Source organism: Microtus pennsylvanicus, chromosome 5, assembly GCF_037038515.1.
Source record: "Microtus pennsylvanicus isolate mMicPen1 chromosome 5, mMicPen1.hap1, whole genome shotgun sequence".
In the NCBI taxonomy this organism is placed as follows: domain Eukaryota; kingdom Metazoa; phylum Chordata; class Mammalia; order Rodentia; family Cricetidae; genus Microtus; species Microtus pennsylvanicus.
The window spans coordinates 43,300,542-43,315,532 of record NC_134583.1 but is presented as its reverse complement, the minus strand read 5'-3'; the positions used below and the strand labels follow the sequence as shown (position 1 = coordinate 43,315,532).

Here is a 14,991-nt window from a genome sequence, read left to right as displayed (position 1 = left end):
CCCTAAAGCCTGTTTTATGGAAATAGGGGTGATTTGTCATAAGCTACTTCCATACAGTTAGCTTGTATTTCTTTGCGGGGCGATGGTGGTGCACGCCTTTAATCCCAGCACTCGGGAGGCAGAGGCAGGCGGATCTCTGTGAGTTCGAGACCAGCCTGGTCTACAGAGCTAGTTTCAGGACAGGCTCCAAAGCCACAGAGAAACCCTGTCTCAAAAAACCAAAAAAAAAAAAAAAAAAAAAAAGCTAGTTAGCTTGTATTTCTTCCAACTGTTCCCTTGTCACTGAAGCCTCCTTATAAAGAGTGAACTTTAATAAGGCACTCTTTTCCATCTTAATTTTCTCCAGAATTAGGACACATAGTTAATGTCCCCTGTGTTGCTTATATGTGCCCATTAACTTATTGCCTCTGATCCTGTCCGTACTGAAACAGAAAAGTTCCCAGGGTCAGGGGTGAGTGCTGATATTTCCAGATAAGAAACCTAAGTTCCCAAAGAATCTTAGGAGGAAAATATTTGAGAAAAAAATGAGGTTTCTAGGAATGATCACATGTGTCAGAGTAAATGTGACAAAGTAAAACCAAAAACTGTGAAGAGGAGGATCATCAGTATTTATGAGAAAGGAGATTGTGCAGCTTGCTCGGTCCCAGGAGTATTCTGTGCTGTCCTGAGGTTCACTGGTCTTTGTCAAGTGAGAAATGGTCTCAGAGGACGTTGGATGAGTAGTCATATGCTGATTTAAAACTAGTCCATACAGCTCACAGTAATAGGGATATGGGAGGGATAAATATGATTAAAGTATGTTACACGGTTATAATTAGCACATAATAATAATGACAACAAACATCTCCCAACACTTGTTTTATAAATCTAAACTTCCTATATATAACCTCAAGCATTGTGACTAAACCTGTATCCAGAATCAAAAACTCACAAAAATGGAGGTGCCTGGCAAAATCGATATGATAACTGGATAGCACTTGTTTTGGGTGACACATGGTAGAACATATATAAATAAAATTTACCATTCATCTATTTTTTCATTTATTTATTTATTTATTCATTATGTGTACAATATCCTGTCTGCGTGTATGTGTGCAGGCCAGAAGAGGGCACCAGATCTCATTACAGATGGTTGTGAGCCACCATGTGGTTGCTGGGAATTGAACTCGGGACCTTTGGAAGAGCAGGCAGTGCTCTTAACCGCTGAGCCATCTCTCCAGCCCCCTTCATCTATTTTTTTGCTAACCTGTTCACATCTTTTTTTTCTTAATGTAGCTATTCAAATCTTTTGGCTTTGGGGGGAGGGGCGTGGTTAGGGCTTTCTGTATAGCCCCAGCAATCATGCCTGTTATACTGTTACAAACATTGTACCACCACATTTGGCTAAAGGTAGGGAACTTAAAGAAGATCTCATTACTGAAAAGTAAATGGTGATTACGTGAGCCTTTAGCTTTTTATTTTCTTTTGTTTTTGTTTTTCTATATAGGGTTTCTCTGTAGCTTTGGAACTTGCCCTGTAGACCAGGCTGGCCTCAAACACTCAGATACCAACCTTCTTTTGCCTTCGAGTGCTGGATTAAAGGTGTGTGCTAGTGCTGCCTGTGTGAATCTCTAACTTTAAGACTAGTAAGTAGGTACACTTTTTGGTTTTCCAAGAAGTGGTTTCTCTGTAGCTTTGGAGCCTGTCCTGGACTCTCTCCGTAGACCAGACTGGCCTCAAACTCACAGAGATCCACCTGCCTCTGGCTCCCGAGTGCTGGCATTAAAGACATGTGCCACCACTGCCCAGCTTTTGGTTTGTTTTTTTGACTGCTGCGCTTTCTCTCCAGCCCTTGCCAGAGAAACATTTCAGATAGTTGGGATAACAGAATATGCTCGTAATTTTTGATGCACATTACTGTAAATCTCCTAAGTGGATTATTATCAAAACCTCATAGATTTGAGGTCTTGTTTTTGTTGTTTTGAGACAAGGTCTCATGTAACCTAGACTGATTTTGATAGCTAAAGATTACCTTGAATTTCTGATTCCCTTTCTTCCCACCTCCAGCCTGCTAAGATTATGGGTGTGTGCCACCACATCCAGTGCTGGGGAGCAAACCCGCAGCTTCATGTGTACTGTCTATACTGATCTGTATTATGATATTAAAACGTAAGTTAAGTAAAAATTAAAAAAAAACTGTTCCAGTGAGATGTCTGAGCTTCTGCCAAGCCTGCTTGAATTGAGACCTATTTCTGTCCCATCCTCTCGCCTCCATTCATGCCATGTGCTGTGGCATTTGCAGGAATACATGTACTAAAAGTAAGAAAAGTTTAAATTGCCCAGCAATTTAACACACATACATGAAAAACATTTTAAGGGGATGGTCATTGGTAGGATCAGAAATTCAATCTCACATTATAGTACTAGTTTATTTTAGGAAGTGTGTAGAGTAATGAGCATTTCATAGGTTATAACATATATTTAATTTAAGTAATATTTTAATTTATTTAATTTATTCATTCAAGGTTTTAGAATATTGAATAAGAGTAGTATGCAGTGATTTTTATGGGCCTAACTAATATTTGTAAAATGGTAGATTTCTTGAAACAAATTACTTTCTGTGGTTTCTCAAAAGTGTAACTTTTCTTTTACAGCTTTCTGAAGCAAACACTTGTTTTGAAGATGTTTAACAAATCATTTGGAACCCCTTTTGGGGGTGGGACAGGAGGCTTTGGCACAACTTCAACATTTGGACAAAGTAAGTTTTGAAAAATAATGAAAGAGGAGAAAATGTCTTAATTTGACTTTTGCTGGTTCAGTTGCTTTGTTTTGAGACTGGTATCACTGTAGCCTGAGCCGACTCACAACTCTTTATGTAGCTCAGTCTTCCAGCTCTCAATCTTCCTGTTTCTGTTTCTCAGGTGCTGGGATTACAGGTATGAGCCACTATGGTAGTTTTGTGTCAATTTGACATAATCTAGAAGTGGATCTGAGAATATCTCTGAAGGATTATTGTGGTTATCTTAATTGATGGGGAGGATCCACCCACTGTAGAGAGCACTGTTCCTGTGCTTCAGGTCGCTCCCCTCCACTGCTTGTGCTTAGCAGATACTCTGCCACTGGACTGCATGCAGCTTGTGATGGTGGAAAGCCACACCTTTTGACTTAAAATTCATGTTCTTATGAAAATCATAAGATACCTTGGCTTAATTTCTATCCTGTAATTTTATGAAAATTTGAGAAAGACTTCAAACTGTCTTAGTGGTTCTACTTAATGCAGTTCTCTGAAATGTAGCTGGGCACTGGTGGCGCACGCCTTTAATCCCAGCACTAGGGAATCAGAGGAAGAGAATCTCTGAGGTCAAGGCCAGCCTGGTCTACAGAGTGAGTTCCAGGACAGCCAAGATTACATAGAGAAACCCTGTCTCCAAAAAACATAAGTAAATAAATATATAAACAAATAAATCAAAATAAAGAAATAATGATGATAAAATAAAAAGAAATAATAAAACTATTTTACTCATAGACCCTGGATTTTGCTGTTTCAGATACTGGCTTTGGTACTACTAGTGGAGGAGCATTTGGAACATCCGCATTTGGTTCTAGCAACAATACTGGAGGCTTATTCGGAAATTCACAGACCAAACCAGGTAAGGAATTATGTTTGGAATACATTTGGTTCATATGTAGATGATATAAAACTTCACTTGGTGACTACATAAACTTGTTTTCTCCCACTTCCATCTCTTCAGGAGGTTTATTTGGTACCAATTCATTCAGCCAGCCAGCAACTTCCACAAGCACTGGTTTTGGGTTTGGAACATCAACAGGAACATCAAATAGTTTGTTTGGAACTGCAAGTACAGGGACCAGTCTTTTCTCATCCCAGAACAATGCATTTGCACAAAATAAGCCAACTGGCTTTGGGAGTAAGTAGGACACCATTCTTAATACTTCTGATAGTTTAATATTTGATTTATTGAATGTGTTCTCTCTTCTTTGCTCTATGTTCACTTATGTCCTGTCTTACCAAGTGGTCAAAACTAGAAAATGGGAGAACCTGAAAATGTATTGAGTTTTGTAGGCAAGAAAAGATGGGAGTAAATATCTCACTCCTTTTTTTTATTTTGTTTTTTGTTTTTCGAGACAGGGTTTATCTGTATAACAGTCCTGGGTTTCCTGGAACTTGATTTATAGACCAGGCTGGCCTTGAATTCACTGAGATCTGCCTGCCTCTGCTTCCCAAGTGCTGGCATGCACCACCACTGCCCAGTGTAAATATATGTCTTAAAGGACAGGGGACTTAAAGCACCAGTATTTATAATGGATGCAGAGAGAAAGAGATGCCTGACATAGAATATCAAGAGTTCAAGGCCAGCCTGGTCTACAAAGTGAGTTCCAGGAGAGCCAGGAATACATACAGAAACTGTCTCTCAAAAAACCACAGAGGGTGTGTGTGTGGGGGGGGTCTGATATTGAACACCCAGACATAAGGATGAAAAGCCAGGTCTAGGTAGTATCATTGAAGTTATGATGACAGGATGTCAAGAATGTGTTATGGTCAATAGTGTTGTACTATAAAGACAACTCTGTCCTTCCTTACCTGTGCCTCAAATTTATAACAAAGAGACTGGAGCACTAGGAATGAGAAACACTATGCTTTGATTACCTCCCTCTCCATTCCTTGCTCATGGCAGATGTTTTTTTTTTTTGTTTTTGGTTTTTTTCGAGACAGGGTTTCTCTGTGGTTTTGGAGCCTGTCCTGGAACTAGCTCTTGTAGACCGGGCTGGTCTCGAACTCACAGAGATCCGCCTGCCTCTGCCTCCCGAGTGCTGGGATTAAAGGCGTGCACCACCACCTCCCGGCCTTGGCAGATGTTTTTTAACTCTTCAAGTCCATGTGACCAGGAAGTATGTTTTTATTGAGTACTTTAAGGCAACCACTAATGTGCCCTATGAGATGATGCTGTTTATGGTACAAGAGCCTGAGTGGCTAACTAACCACTAACTTTAAACTATATATTTAGATTAGAGTTAGTTAGAAATGATAGTTTTTTTTGCCAATGAGAAGTCAAATTGATCATAATGGTTATTAGTTATCACTTAATGTTAAATACTGGCAGATAAATTTTTCTTGTTTACTGATATTTCTGGCACTGTATGACTTCATATTTTAAGAAACAGTCTTGGGGCTGGAGAAAGAGCATTGACTACTCTTACAGAGAACCCAGGTTCAGTTGCCAGCATCAACATGGCAGCTCACAACTGTGTAACTCCAGTTCTAGTGGAGCCAACAGTCTTACCCAGACATACATGCAGGCAAAACACCAATGGACATAAAATAGAGAAAGAAATCATTAGAAAAAAAAAGAAAGGTACTTTAATTTCTTTTCTTTTAATTTCTTTAAAACAGGTTCTCACATTGTAGCTCTAGCTGACCTGAAACTCACTATGTAGACCGGGCTGGCCTCAAACAGAGATCCATGTGCCTCTGTCTCCCTTCTGAGATTAAAGGCATGGGCCAGTATGCCCTGCTAGGTAGTCTGCTATTTCTATTTAGTTTCTTTTTGCATTTTGAAACAAGTGTCTTCTCACTCTGTAGCCTGGGCTAGTCTGGAACTCAGTGTGTAACTAGCCCAAGCTGGTGTTGAACTAGAAGCATTTCTGATGTAGCCTCCCAAGTTCTTCTGCTTCTGAATTAGTTTCTGTAAAAGAACCAATAAAACAAACATACTGTGCTGTAATGTCTGTTATGAGATGTTTTTAGAAATACAGTTTTATTCAGCAATCATTCTTAGTAAGAAAAGGAGAAACAAGATAAAATAATTTCTTTTTTTGTCTTGTCTTTATACGAACTTCCTGCATATGTATCTAAATCCTGGGTTTGGATTAGTTTATCTTGAAAAGTTGTAGCCTGGAAGCAAGTGTTGGTATGAGACATTGCTTACATGAATTTGTTCAGGAGAAATAAAGACTATCTGACAGTGTGAAAGTGCAGCTGCCGTTACTCGCCTTACTTCCAAGGTGTGTTAAAGATTGCTTCTTTCTAATTTATAGATTTTGGAGCAAGTACTAGCAGTGGAGGACTCTTTGGAACTACAAACACCACCTCTAACCCTTTTGGTAGCACATCTGGCTCCCTCTTTGGGCCAAGTAGTTTTACAGCAGCACCTACAGGAACTACCATTAAATTTAATGTACGTATTTTCTTCCAGAATGTTTTTTTTTTCCTATTTGTGTATTTCTTTGTAGAATGTATTGTCAGATTGCTCCTATCTCCAGTAATATATATCATAGTTTGGCTTTTTTAAAAAATAAGATTTATTTATTTTTATTTTGTGTATATGAATATTTGTTAAATATGTGAATGTACGCCATGTGCATGCCAGTACCCAGGAAAACTAGAAGAGGGTATCATGATCTCTTGGAATTGCAATAACAGATGGTTGCAAACCTCCATCTGGTGCTGGTGTAATAGGCACCAAGACCTTGACATAATTAATAGCACTTTCGAGGCACTATTCTGACCCAGAACCCAACACATAGATCCCACATTGGTCAGAAACGGAAACAAAGACCTAATCCATCAAAGATTAGGATCCAGGAAAATTCTTCAATGTACTAACCTTCATTTTTTTTTTTTTGCTTGCTTCTGTAGTTTTTATTTCTTGATAATTGTTCTTGTTAGCTGGAGTGTGTTAACCAGGATGTTGTTTTGTGCATAAAAGACAAAGATCAGTGAGGTTCATGCTGCATGATTTGGGCAAGCTCCTTCTGCAGCCATCAGTGGGTTTTCTGTTCAACTTTAGAGACAGGTAGATCTCTAAATTCAAGGCCAGCCTGGTCTACAAAGTGAGTTCCAGGACAGTCAGAGCTGTTATACAGAGAAACCATGCTTCAAAACACCAGAATAAATGAATGAAGTCTGTGTTTTCTGGTGGAATTACCTAATAAAGAGGAATTTGGTTGCTTGACAAGAGTAGCAAGTACTATTGTTTGGTTTTGCAGAGCCATCTCTCCGTTCCCCTGGCCATAGTGGCAAATGCCTTTAAAATAACAGAACTTAGGAGAAAAAGGCAGGCATAGCTCTGTGAATTTGAGGCCAACCTGGTCTACATAGCAAATTCTAGACCTGCTAGGGTTGTATGGTAAGACCCTGTCTCGATACTAGGTTTGTTTTGTCTATTTGGTTTTTTGAGATAGGATTTCTCTATATAATAGTCCTGGCTATTCTGGAACTCATTTTGTAGACCTGGAAGGCCAGAAGAAGGCATTATCCTCTGGAATTGGAATTACAGCAAGTTGTGAAGCACCATGTGGGTTCTGGAAATTAAATTTGGGTCTTTTGGAAGAACAGTCAGTATTTGTAACTGCTGAGCCATTTCTCTAGTTCTTCACCCTGGAAAAAACAAGAATGTAAAATAGTAGTAATAGTTTTATAGGGCTAGTGAGATGGCTTAGTGTCAAGCCCGATAACTCAGTTTGAGCTTTAGAGCTCAATAGTAAAGGAAAAAACTGCAAGTTGTCCTCTGTCCTCCATGCAGGCAAACAGAATAAATAGTAAAAATATTATTCATGATGATTTCATAGTATACAAGAAATGGTATACATGATGATTTTATAGTATACAAGAATACATGAATTTAATTTTCCAGCCAGTCACGGTGGCACATAACTTTATTCCCAACACTTGGGAGGCAGATGCAGGTGTATCTCTGTGAGTTCGAGTCTAGGTTATTCTACAAAATGAGTTCCTGGACAACCAGGGCTGTTACACAGAGAAACCCAGTCTTAAAAAAATAACAAACAAAATCTAATTTTCCCTTTTTGTTGCCATGGTGAGCATTAAGCCAAAGTCTCATGCGTGGTAAATAAGCAGTATACCAGTGAGCTGAAATTCATCTTCAGTGTGAACCATCATCTGTGTTATGATATATATTAGAATTATGCTCACTTCAGTCAACTTTGTGTTCAGTGTTGATTATGGTAGCACATACAAAGCAGAATTTCTGAGGCAAGGTCTTGTTGTGTAATCCAGGCTGACTTTGTCCTAACTAGCTCAGACTTGCCTTGAACTCTGCGATCTTGCTTTGACTTTTTAGTGCTAGGTTAACAAGTGTCTGTCAATATTTTCTGTTCTAAAGCAGAATTAGAGTAGTCATCTGTTTATAAGAAATAAAGGATAATGGACAGACCACAGAAAAACTACTGAAAGTAAGACTTCTTCGTAAAGATATATAGAACAGCCTGTCAATAGTCTTTATCTATGAAACAATAAATCCTTGGATGGAATGGAAAAATGGGACAATACAGTGGATGGGAGGGGCAGTGAGCTATGGGCCTTGGAATTGAACCATGGACTTAAAAGGCATGTGTGGTCTATGTAGAACATTGTGGCAGAAAATAAAGCTGGGTGTAGTGACTCACACCATTAATCCTAGCACTCAGGAGGTAGAATTGTCTCGAGTTCAAGTCCAGTCTGGTTAACATAGAGTTCCAGGACAGCCAGAGTTACATAGAGACCCTGTCTCTAAATGAATTAATAAATGAATGAAAAATAAAAAGGAGAAATTGAAGGACAGATGATACTGCTTAAAGATTTAAGTATATAAACTTTTTGGGGGGTAAATTGGGCAAAACCATCTATAAGAATATATTACCTGTATTTTGCCATGTAATTGGATATTGAGTTGAGAGACTAATACTTAAGTTTGTGGTAAATTTGTTACCAAGATTGATTTATTCAGGACTGGAGAGATGGCTTAGTAGTTAAGAGTACTTGACTGGAATTGGGGAGTTTCCAGTACCTGTATCGATTGGCTTAGCACCGTCTGTTACTCTTAACAATGTCTCTGGCCTCTATGCACTCACATGTACATATCTACATGTAGACACACAGCGAAACATAATTAAAATACATAATTAAACATAATTAAAATATTAAAATTAATATTTAAAAATGAAGATTAGTTTATTCAGATAACTGTGATGTAAGGGAAAGATCAGAAATGTTGCCCTATATTTTAATCAAGCATCCTTGAAAACAATTTGGTTTTGCTATGAGGGTCTTACTGTCATGCCCAGGCTGGTCTTGAATTCCTGGTCTCAAATGATCCTGCTTCAACTTTCAAAATATTTCAGATTATAGGTTTGTGCCACTGTGCCTAGCTCCATCTTTTAGTTTGCTTAAGACAAGATCTCACTGTCTAGCCCACCCAGGTTGGTTTAGTATTCACGGCTTCCTCTGGAGTTCTGGGGTAGTAGGTATGGGCCATCATGCCCTCCTAAATAGTGTTTTTTAAGTGGATGGGCAGACATGTTTCATGGGGATTTAATTAAACCCAAGCCTTTGTGAATGTTAGGCAGGCATTCACCACTGAGAGTATCCAGCCCTTGGCCCTGTCTTGTTACCTAAAAAGAAATAGGGTATTGTTTTAAAGTTCAATGGGTGTAAAAAATGTGTCTGTGAGAGTTGGGTTTAGAAACTTGGACTTAGAGAAAAAAGCTTGAACTTAGAAATATTCTTTGTCTTCCTTTGCAGCCTCCCACTGGTACAGATACTATGGTCAAAGCTGGAGTTAGCACTAACATCAGTACCAAGCACCAGTGTATTACTGCTATGAAAGAATATGAAAGCAAGTCACTAGAGGTCAGTAAAATGAAGTCCAAAAAAATGAGCTTAATACTTTGATAATATATATAAAAAAACTCCAAATATATGTGATTCTTTTTAAGATTTATGTGGTTCAAATTGATTGTGAGTAAAAGCTTTTCATTAAGGTATTTTTCAAGATTATGTATTATTATGAATATTTTTATTTTAGGCTCAGATATTCTCTGCCTATATACAGGTCTTCTGTCTTGTATTCGATTCTGGTTAAATTTTTTGTTGTTGTTGTTGTTCCTTTTGGTTTTTCGACACAGGCATTGGACTCTCTCTGTTGACCGGGCTGGCCTTGAACTCTCAGAGATCTGCCTGTCTCTGCTTCCTGAGTACTGGAATTAAAGGCAGTGCCACCACCCCCTGGCCTGGTTAGATAGTTACATTGCAGTGAGAATACATGTGTGTGCATACCTGAGTTTTTAGTTAATTTATTCAAAATCCTAATTATCTGGCTTAATAAGATTTTTATTAAGTGGAAGGATCAAGTGACAGCATAGAAATAAAAACAATGAATAGCAAAAGAAGCAGTAGCTAACATCCCAGTACCCTTGTTTCTGCCCCTCATCATAATACTCTTTTGGTTTTTCAAGACAGGGTTTCTCTGTAGCTTTGGAGCCTGTCCTGGAACTAGCTCTTGTAGACTAAGCTGGTCTTGAACTCACAGAGATCCGCTTGCCTCTGCCCCCAAGTGCTGGGATTAAAGGTGTGGACCACTGCTGCCTGGCCCTTAATTGCTATCTTGATTGCCCAATTTTTGCTGATCTTTGAGTTTTATATAGATGGATACATACTTTGTACTTCAATATTACCCTTTATCAGTGATGTTACTCTGTAACAGAATGTTGTACAGTCTCTTCTAAGTTAATTGTTTTGCCATATGTTAAGTTTGGTGTTTTCTCCTTCAGGAACTTCGTTTGGAGGATTATCAGGCTAACCGGAAAGGCCCACAGAACCAAGTGGGAGCAGGTACCACAACTGGCTTATTTGGGTCTTCTCCAGCAACTTCCAGTGCAACAGGACTCTTCAGCTCCTCCACCACTAATTCAGGCTTTTCATATGGTCAGAATAAAACTGCCTTTGGAACTAGTAAGCACTTTATTGTATCATAAAAAAGAATGGTCAAATAGAAGTAAATCATGACTCACTTCATTAGTCATGGAAAAAAATAGAGATAATTATGAGTAGGGAGAGACAGTTAAAAGTGAAGATGTTACTGGGCAGTGGTTTACACCTTTAATCGCAGCACTCAAGAGGAAGAGGCATTCTGGTCTACAGAGTGAGTTCCAGGACAGACTCCAAAGCTACACAGAAAAACAAACAAAGAAAATGAAAGTGGCTAAGGAATCCTTATTTCAGTAGGTGATATTTGACTAATAACCTACCTAAAAAAGGTAAAAGAACTGGTTGTATGTATTTTTAGGAAAAATCTAACTTGAAGCTATGAACCTCAAAACTCAGGTTTTAGAGGCTTCTTTTGCAGCAGGGTCTCACTCTAACTTAAGTTGACCTTGAAGCCCTTCTGCTTCTGCCCTTCAGATGAATGGGATTACAGGTATGAGCTACCAAGCCCAGCAAAACTCAAAGTTTTTACCAAAGAGGTGAGAGGGTTGTAGAATTCTAGGTACACAGTAGGGCTCTGTGAGTGGATCAGAGCTTGGCTTTTTTGAGACAGTCTTGCTATGTAAACTTGGCTGGCCTGGAACTTGCTCCATAGGCCAAAGTAGCCTTCTTGGATTTAAGGCATTCCTACCTCTGCCTCCCAAGTGCTGGACTTGTAGGCTTGTGTGCCTCATCCTGTAAGACATGACTTTTTATTTGCTTGGGAAACATTAAAGGTTTATTTTGAAAGAGAAGTCATTTGATTGTGCATGGGGGATCATTCTGAGGACTGCTGCTATGTTGAGAAGTAGTACATCAAGTGCTGGGCACGTGGTACCCACCTGTGGTCCCCACACTTAGAGACTGAGGCAGAGAGCCCTGAGTTCTAGGTCAACCTGGTTTATAGAGCAAGTTTTGGGACAGCTGGGCCCACACAGGAATCCTGTCTCGAAAAACAAAAATAAAAAAGCAAAAAGCTGTAGTACTTTGAACATGAAAGGGCTGGCACCGGTAGTGTATCTCAAGCATATATAGACCCTGTTTTCAGTCCCCAGCAGTCCATGAGTCAGATTCTAAACCCTGATTAGGTAACTGGATTGATTCAGTAGATGTGAAAGCATTTAGGGTAATGACTAAGTTACTTGATAAAAATAACTACTTTTGCAAAAGTTACAATACAAAGCTTATATTGTAGCTGTTTGGGTAGTTCATGCTTGTTAATTACATAATTTAGGAGGTAAAGATCAAGAATTCAAGATTATCCTTAGCTACATAGCCAAGGATGAGGTCACCCTGTTAAGAACTAAAACAAACCACAGATCTCTTCTTGCCCGGATTTCTCCCTTAGCCACAAGTTTATCTCTGTAAAAACAAATAAAAGTTAGGTTTCCATAGCTTTCTACAGATAAGTATACACAAATATTGTATTTATCTAATTTACATCTAACATTCTTTTCAACCTTAGTATTTCTTGACTTAGCAGATTTATCTATTTATCTATATCTATCTATCATCTATCTATCTATTTATTTTTTGGTTTTTCGAGACAGATTTTCTCTGTAGCTTTGGAGCCTGTCTTGTAGACCAGGCTGGCCTCGAACTCACAGAGATCCATCTGCCTCTGTCTCCCGAGTGCTGGGATTAAAGGTGTGTGCCACCACCGCCTGGCCAGATTTATTCATTTTGTTTTGTTTTCAGGTTTTTGGAGACAGGTTTCTCTTTGTATACTTGGCTATCCTGGAACTCACTGTGTAGACCACGCTGGCCTTGAAATCACAGAGACATTGCCTCTGCCTGTGTCTCTGTCTCCTGAGAGCTGGGATTAAAAGGGTTTGCCACTATGCTCAATGAACACAGTGCTGTATATAAACAACTAGGCTGAATATATTGATATGAAGAAAAAGCCTCATTCTGTCAAGATTAATTTAAACATAAATTATTTTTCCTTATCAAAAAGAAGAAAATTTGGGTTTACAAAGTTGGGTTTAGTCTTACTAGAATTCTTGATTGAGGTATTATAGAAAGGAAGTTTTAATATAATATGATGTAGAGCCAACTGAAGATAGAAAATGAAGGCTATTTGGTAAGGAATGAATATAGACTAATTTAGATAGCAATAATTAAAGCTCAGATGATTTTGCTGAATTACTTGTTTGAGAGTTCCATTTTTCTAATTTTTTTTTGTTTGTTTCTTTTTTTTTCCTTTTTTTTCCTGAAAGGCACAACTGGATTTGGAACAAATCCAGGTGGTCTCTTTGGCCAACAGAATCAACAGACTACCAGTCTCTTTAGCAAACCATTTGGCCAGGCTACAACCACCCCTAATACTGGCTTTTCCTTTGGTAATACTAGTACCCTTGGACAGCCGAGCACCAATACTATGGTAAGGCCTTGGTTAACGTCAGATCTAACTGTTAATCTAAGTAATAGGCTAGTAATCATGTTCAGCTTGTAAGTGCTATCTCTACAGCAGTTCTTTAGAGCTGGGGAGGACAAGAAATCTGTCAGTAATGAAGACCTAGATTTTGTCTTGATCTTTACTCTGCTTATTGAAGGTTTGTTGAATGAGTCATTTATTCTTTCTGACCATAGTTTTCTTATCACTAAGAGCTTAGTGGGCTGCAGGTTGCTATCTTGAGGCTTGTGACATTAATGATTGTTCCAGAGGGAGTTAGAGGGAGATAATGAGAAAGGGGAGTGTATGTATCATCGAAATATATTGTCTATGTGGATGAGATTGTTAAAACTATAGTAAGTACAGACTGCTTATTGATATTATAAAGACAAAAGTATAGAACTGGGCATCCTGTAATCTCAGTGCTTGGGAAGAAAATCCAGAGTTCAAGGATAGCATTGATTATGTATCCAGTTCAAGGCCAATCTAGAGTGTATAAGATTAATCTCAAAAATTAAATGAGGTGTATGAATATAATTGAGAATAATCAAAGCAATTCTCACATTTAAAAACAGCTGATTTATTTTTCAACAAGAGTACTACAACTGATTATCCATTTGCAAAAGAATGAGGTTAAATCCTTTATATTATTAATAGGGCTGGAGAAATGGCTCAGAGGTTAAGAGCACTGGCTGTCCGCTCTTCCAGAGGTCCTGAATTTAATTCCCAGCAACCACATGGTGGCTTACCATCTATAGTGAGATCTGGTGCCCTCTTCTGGTGTGCAGGCATACATGCAGACAGAACATTGTATACATAATAAACAAACAAACAAATCTTTAAAAAAGTCCCTTATCATTAATAGCCAGAGTTTACTAAGTAGATAAAATACTTAGAATTACAAATCTTGTGGTTGTGTTTTGTTTATGACCCAGGATCTCACTGTGCTCAGGCTCACCTGAAACTCATGGTCCTCTTCCTTTGGCCTCATACATGATGGGATTATAGGTATGAATTATGTCCAGTTTATAAAGCATTAGAAGAAAATTGGATTTTTTTTGTTGCTTGTTTTGATAGCATAGTCTTGATATATAGCTTAGGTTATCCTGGACTCTCTTAGAGCAAAAGAATCCATAGAAAGTCTTAGTACATGCCCAGCATCTGAAGTTCATTATTCTGGAAACAGGAATTTAGGTTATGAAGATGAATTTACAGTAATACCTCTTTATGCTGTTTTGGGAAGGTTAGCTTATTCTCTTGCTTCTCAGAGTTGTCGCAAAGAAATAGTCCAAGAATTTTGTGTTTATCACACATGCTTTTATAAACCACTTATCTGAAACTTTAAAGAAAGCTATTACAAACTTCATTTTAATCTAGATTACCCTTTCCAGGGCCTATTTGGAGTAACCCAAGCCTCACAGCCAGGAGGTCTTTTTGGAACGGCTACAAACACCAGCACTGGGACAGCATTTGGAACAGGAACAGGTCTCTTTGGGCAGCCCAGTACTGGATTTGGTGCAGTTGGTTCGGTAGGTCTGGACAGTTGACTGTAATTTGAAGTTTTTAAATGAATGTATAAAACAGATTATTGTCTTCCAAGAATTTAATATCTATTTTTTTTCATTTTCCCTCTATAATTTTAAATTTATTTATTTATGTACGTATGCCTCAGCCACATTGCACACATGGCTCTTGGAAACCACTATGGAAGCCAGGCGGTGGTGGCAGCAAACAAACACCTTTGATCCTAGCACTTAGGAGGCAAAGGCAGGCGGATCTCTGAGTTTGAGGCTATCCTGGTCTGCAGAGTGAGTTCCAGGACAACCAGAGCTGTTATATAGAGAAACCCTGTCTT

General features: G+C 38.6%; 1 protein-coding gene across 11 annotated transcripts in view; it reads left to right on the top strand.

Moving 5' to 3' along the window:
- Nup98 (nucleoporin 98 and 96 precursor) overlaps nucleotides 1-14,991 on the top strand; it is a 94,415-nt gene that overhangs the window by 11,275 nt on the left and 68,149 nt on the right. For 7 of the 11 annotated variants that reach the window (XM_075971700.1, XM_075971704.1, XM_075971706.1 and 4 more), the window contains exons 2-9: nucleotides 2,634-2,737; nucleotides 3,528-3,629; nucleotides 3,732-3,908; nucleotides 6,037-6,176; nucleotides 9,521-9,628; nucleotides 10,549-10,729; nucleotides 12,961-13,124; nucleotides 14,528-14,665. In XM_075971700.1, the coding sequence (XP_075827815.1) occupies nucleotides 2,662-2,737; nucleotides 3,528-3,629; nucleotides 3,732-3,908; nucleotides 6,037-6,176; nucleotides 9,521-9,628; nucleotides 10,549-10,729; nucleotides 12,961-13,124; nucleotides 14,528-14,665 (1,086 nt within the window). In that variant the 5' untranslated portion in view covers nucleotides 2,634-2,661. Of the gene's footprint in view, nucleotides 1-1,486; nucleotides 1,582-2,633; nucleotides 2,738-3,527; nucleotides 3,630-3,731; nucleotides 3,909-6,036; nucleotides 6,177-9,520; nucleotides 9,629-10,548; nucleotides 10,730-12,960; nucleotides 13,125-14,527; nucleotides 14,666-14,991 lie in introns of all 11 variants that reach the window. The other 4 variants (XM_075971701.1, XM_075971698.1, XM_075971705.1 and 1 more) reach the window with 2 other exon arrangements.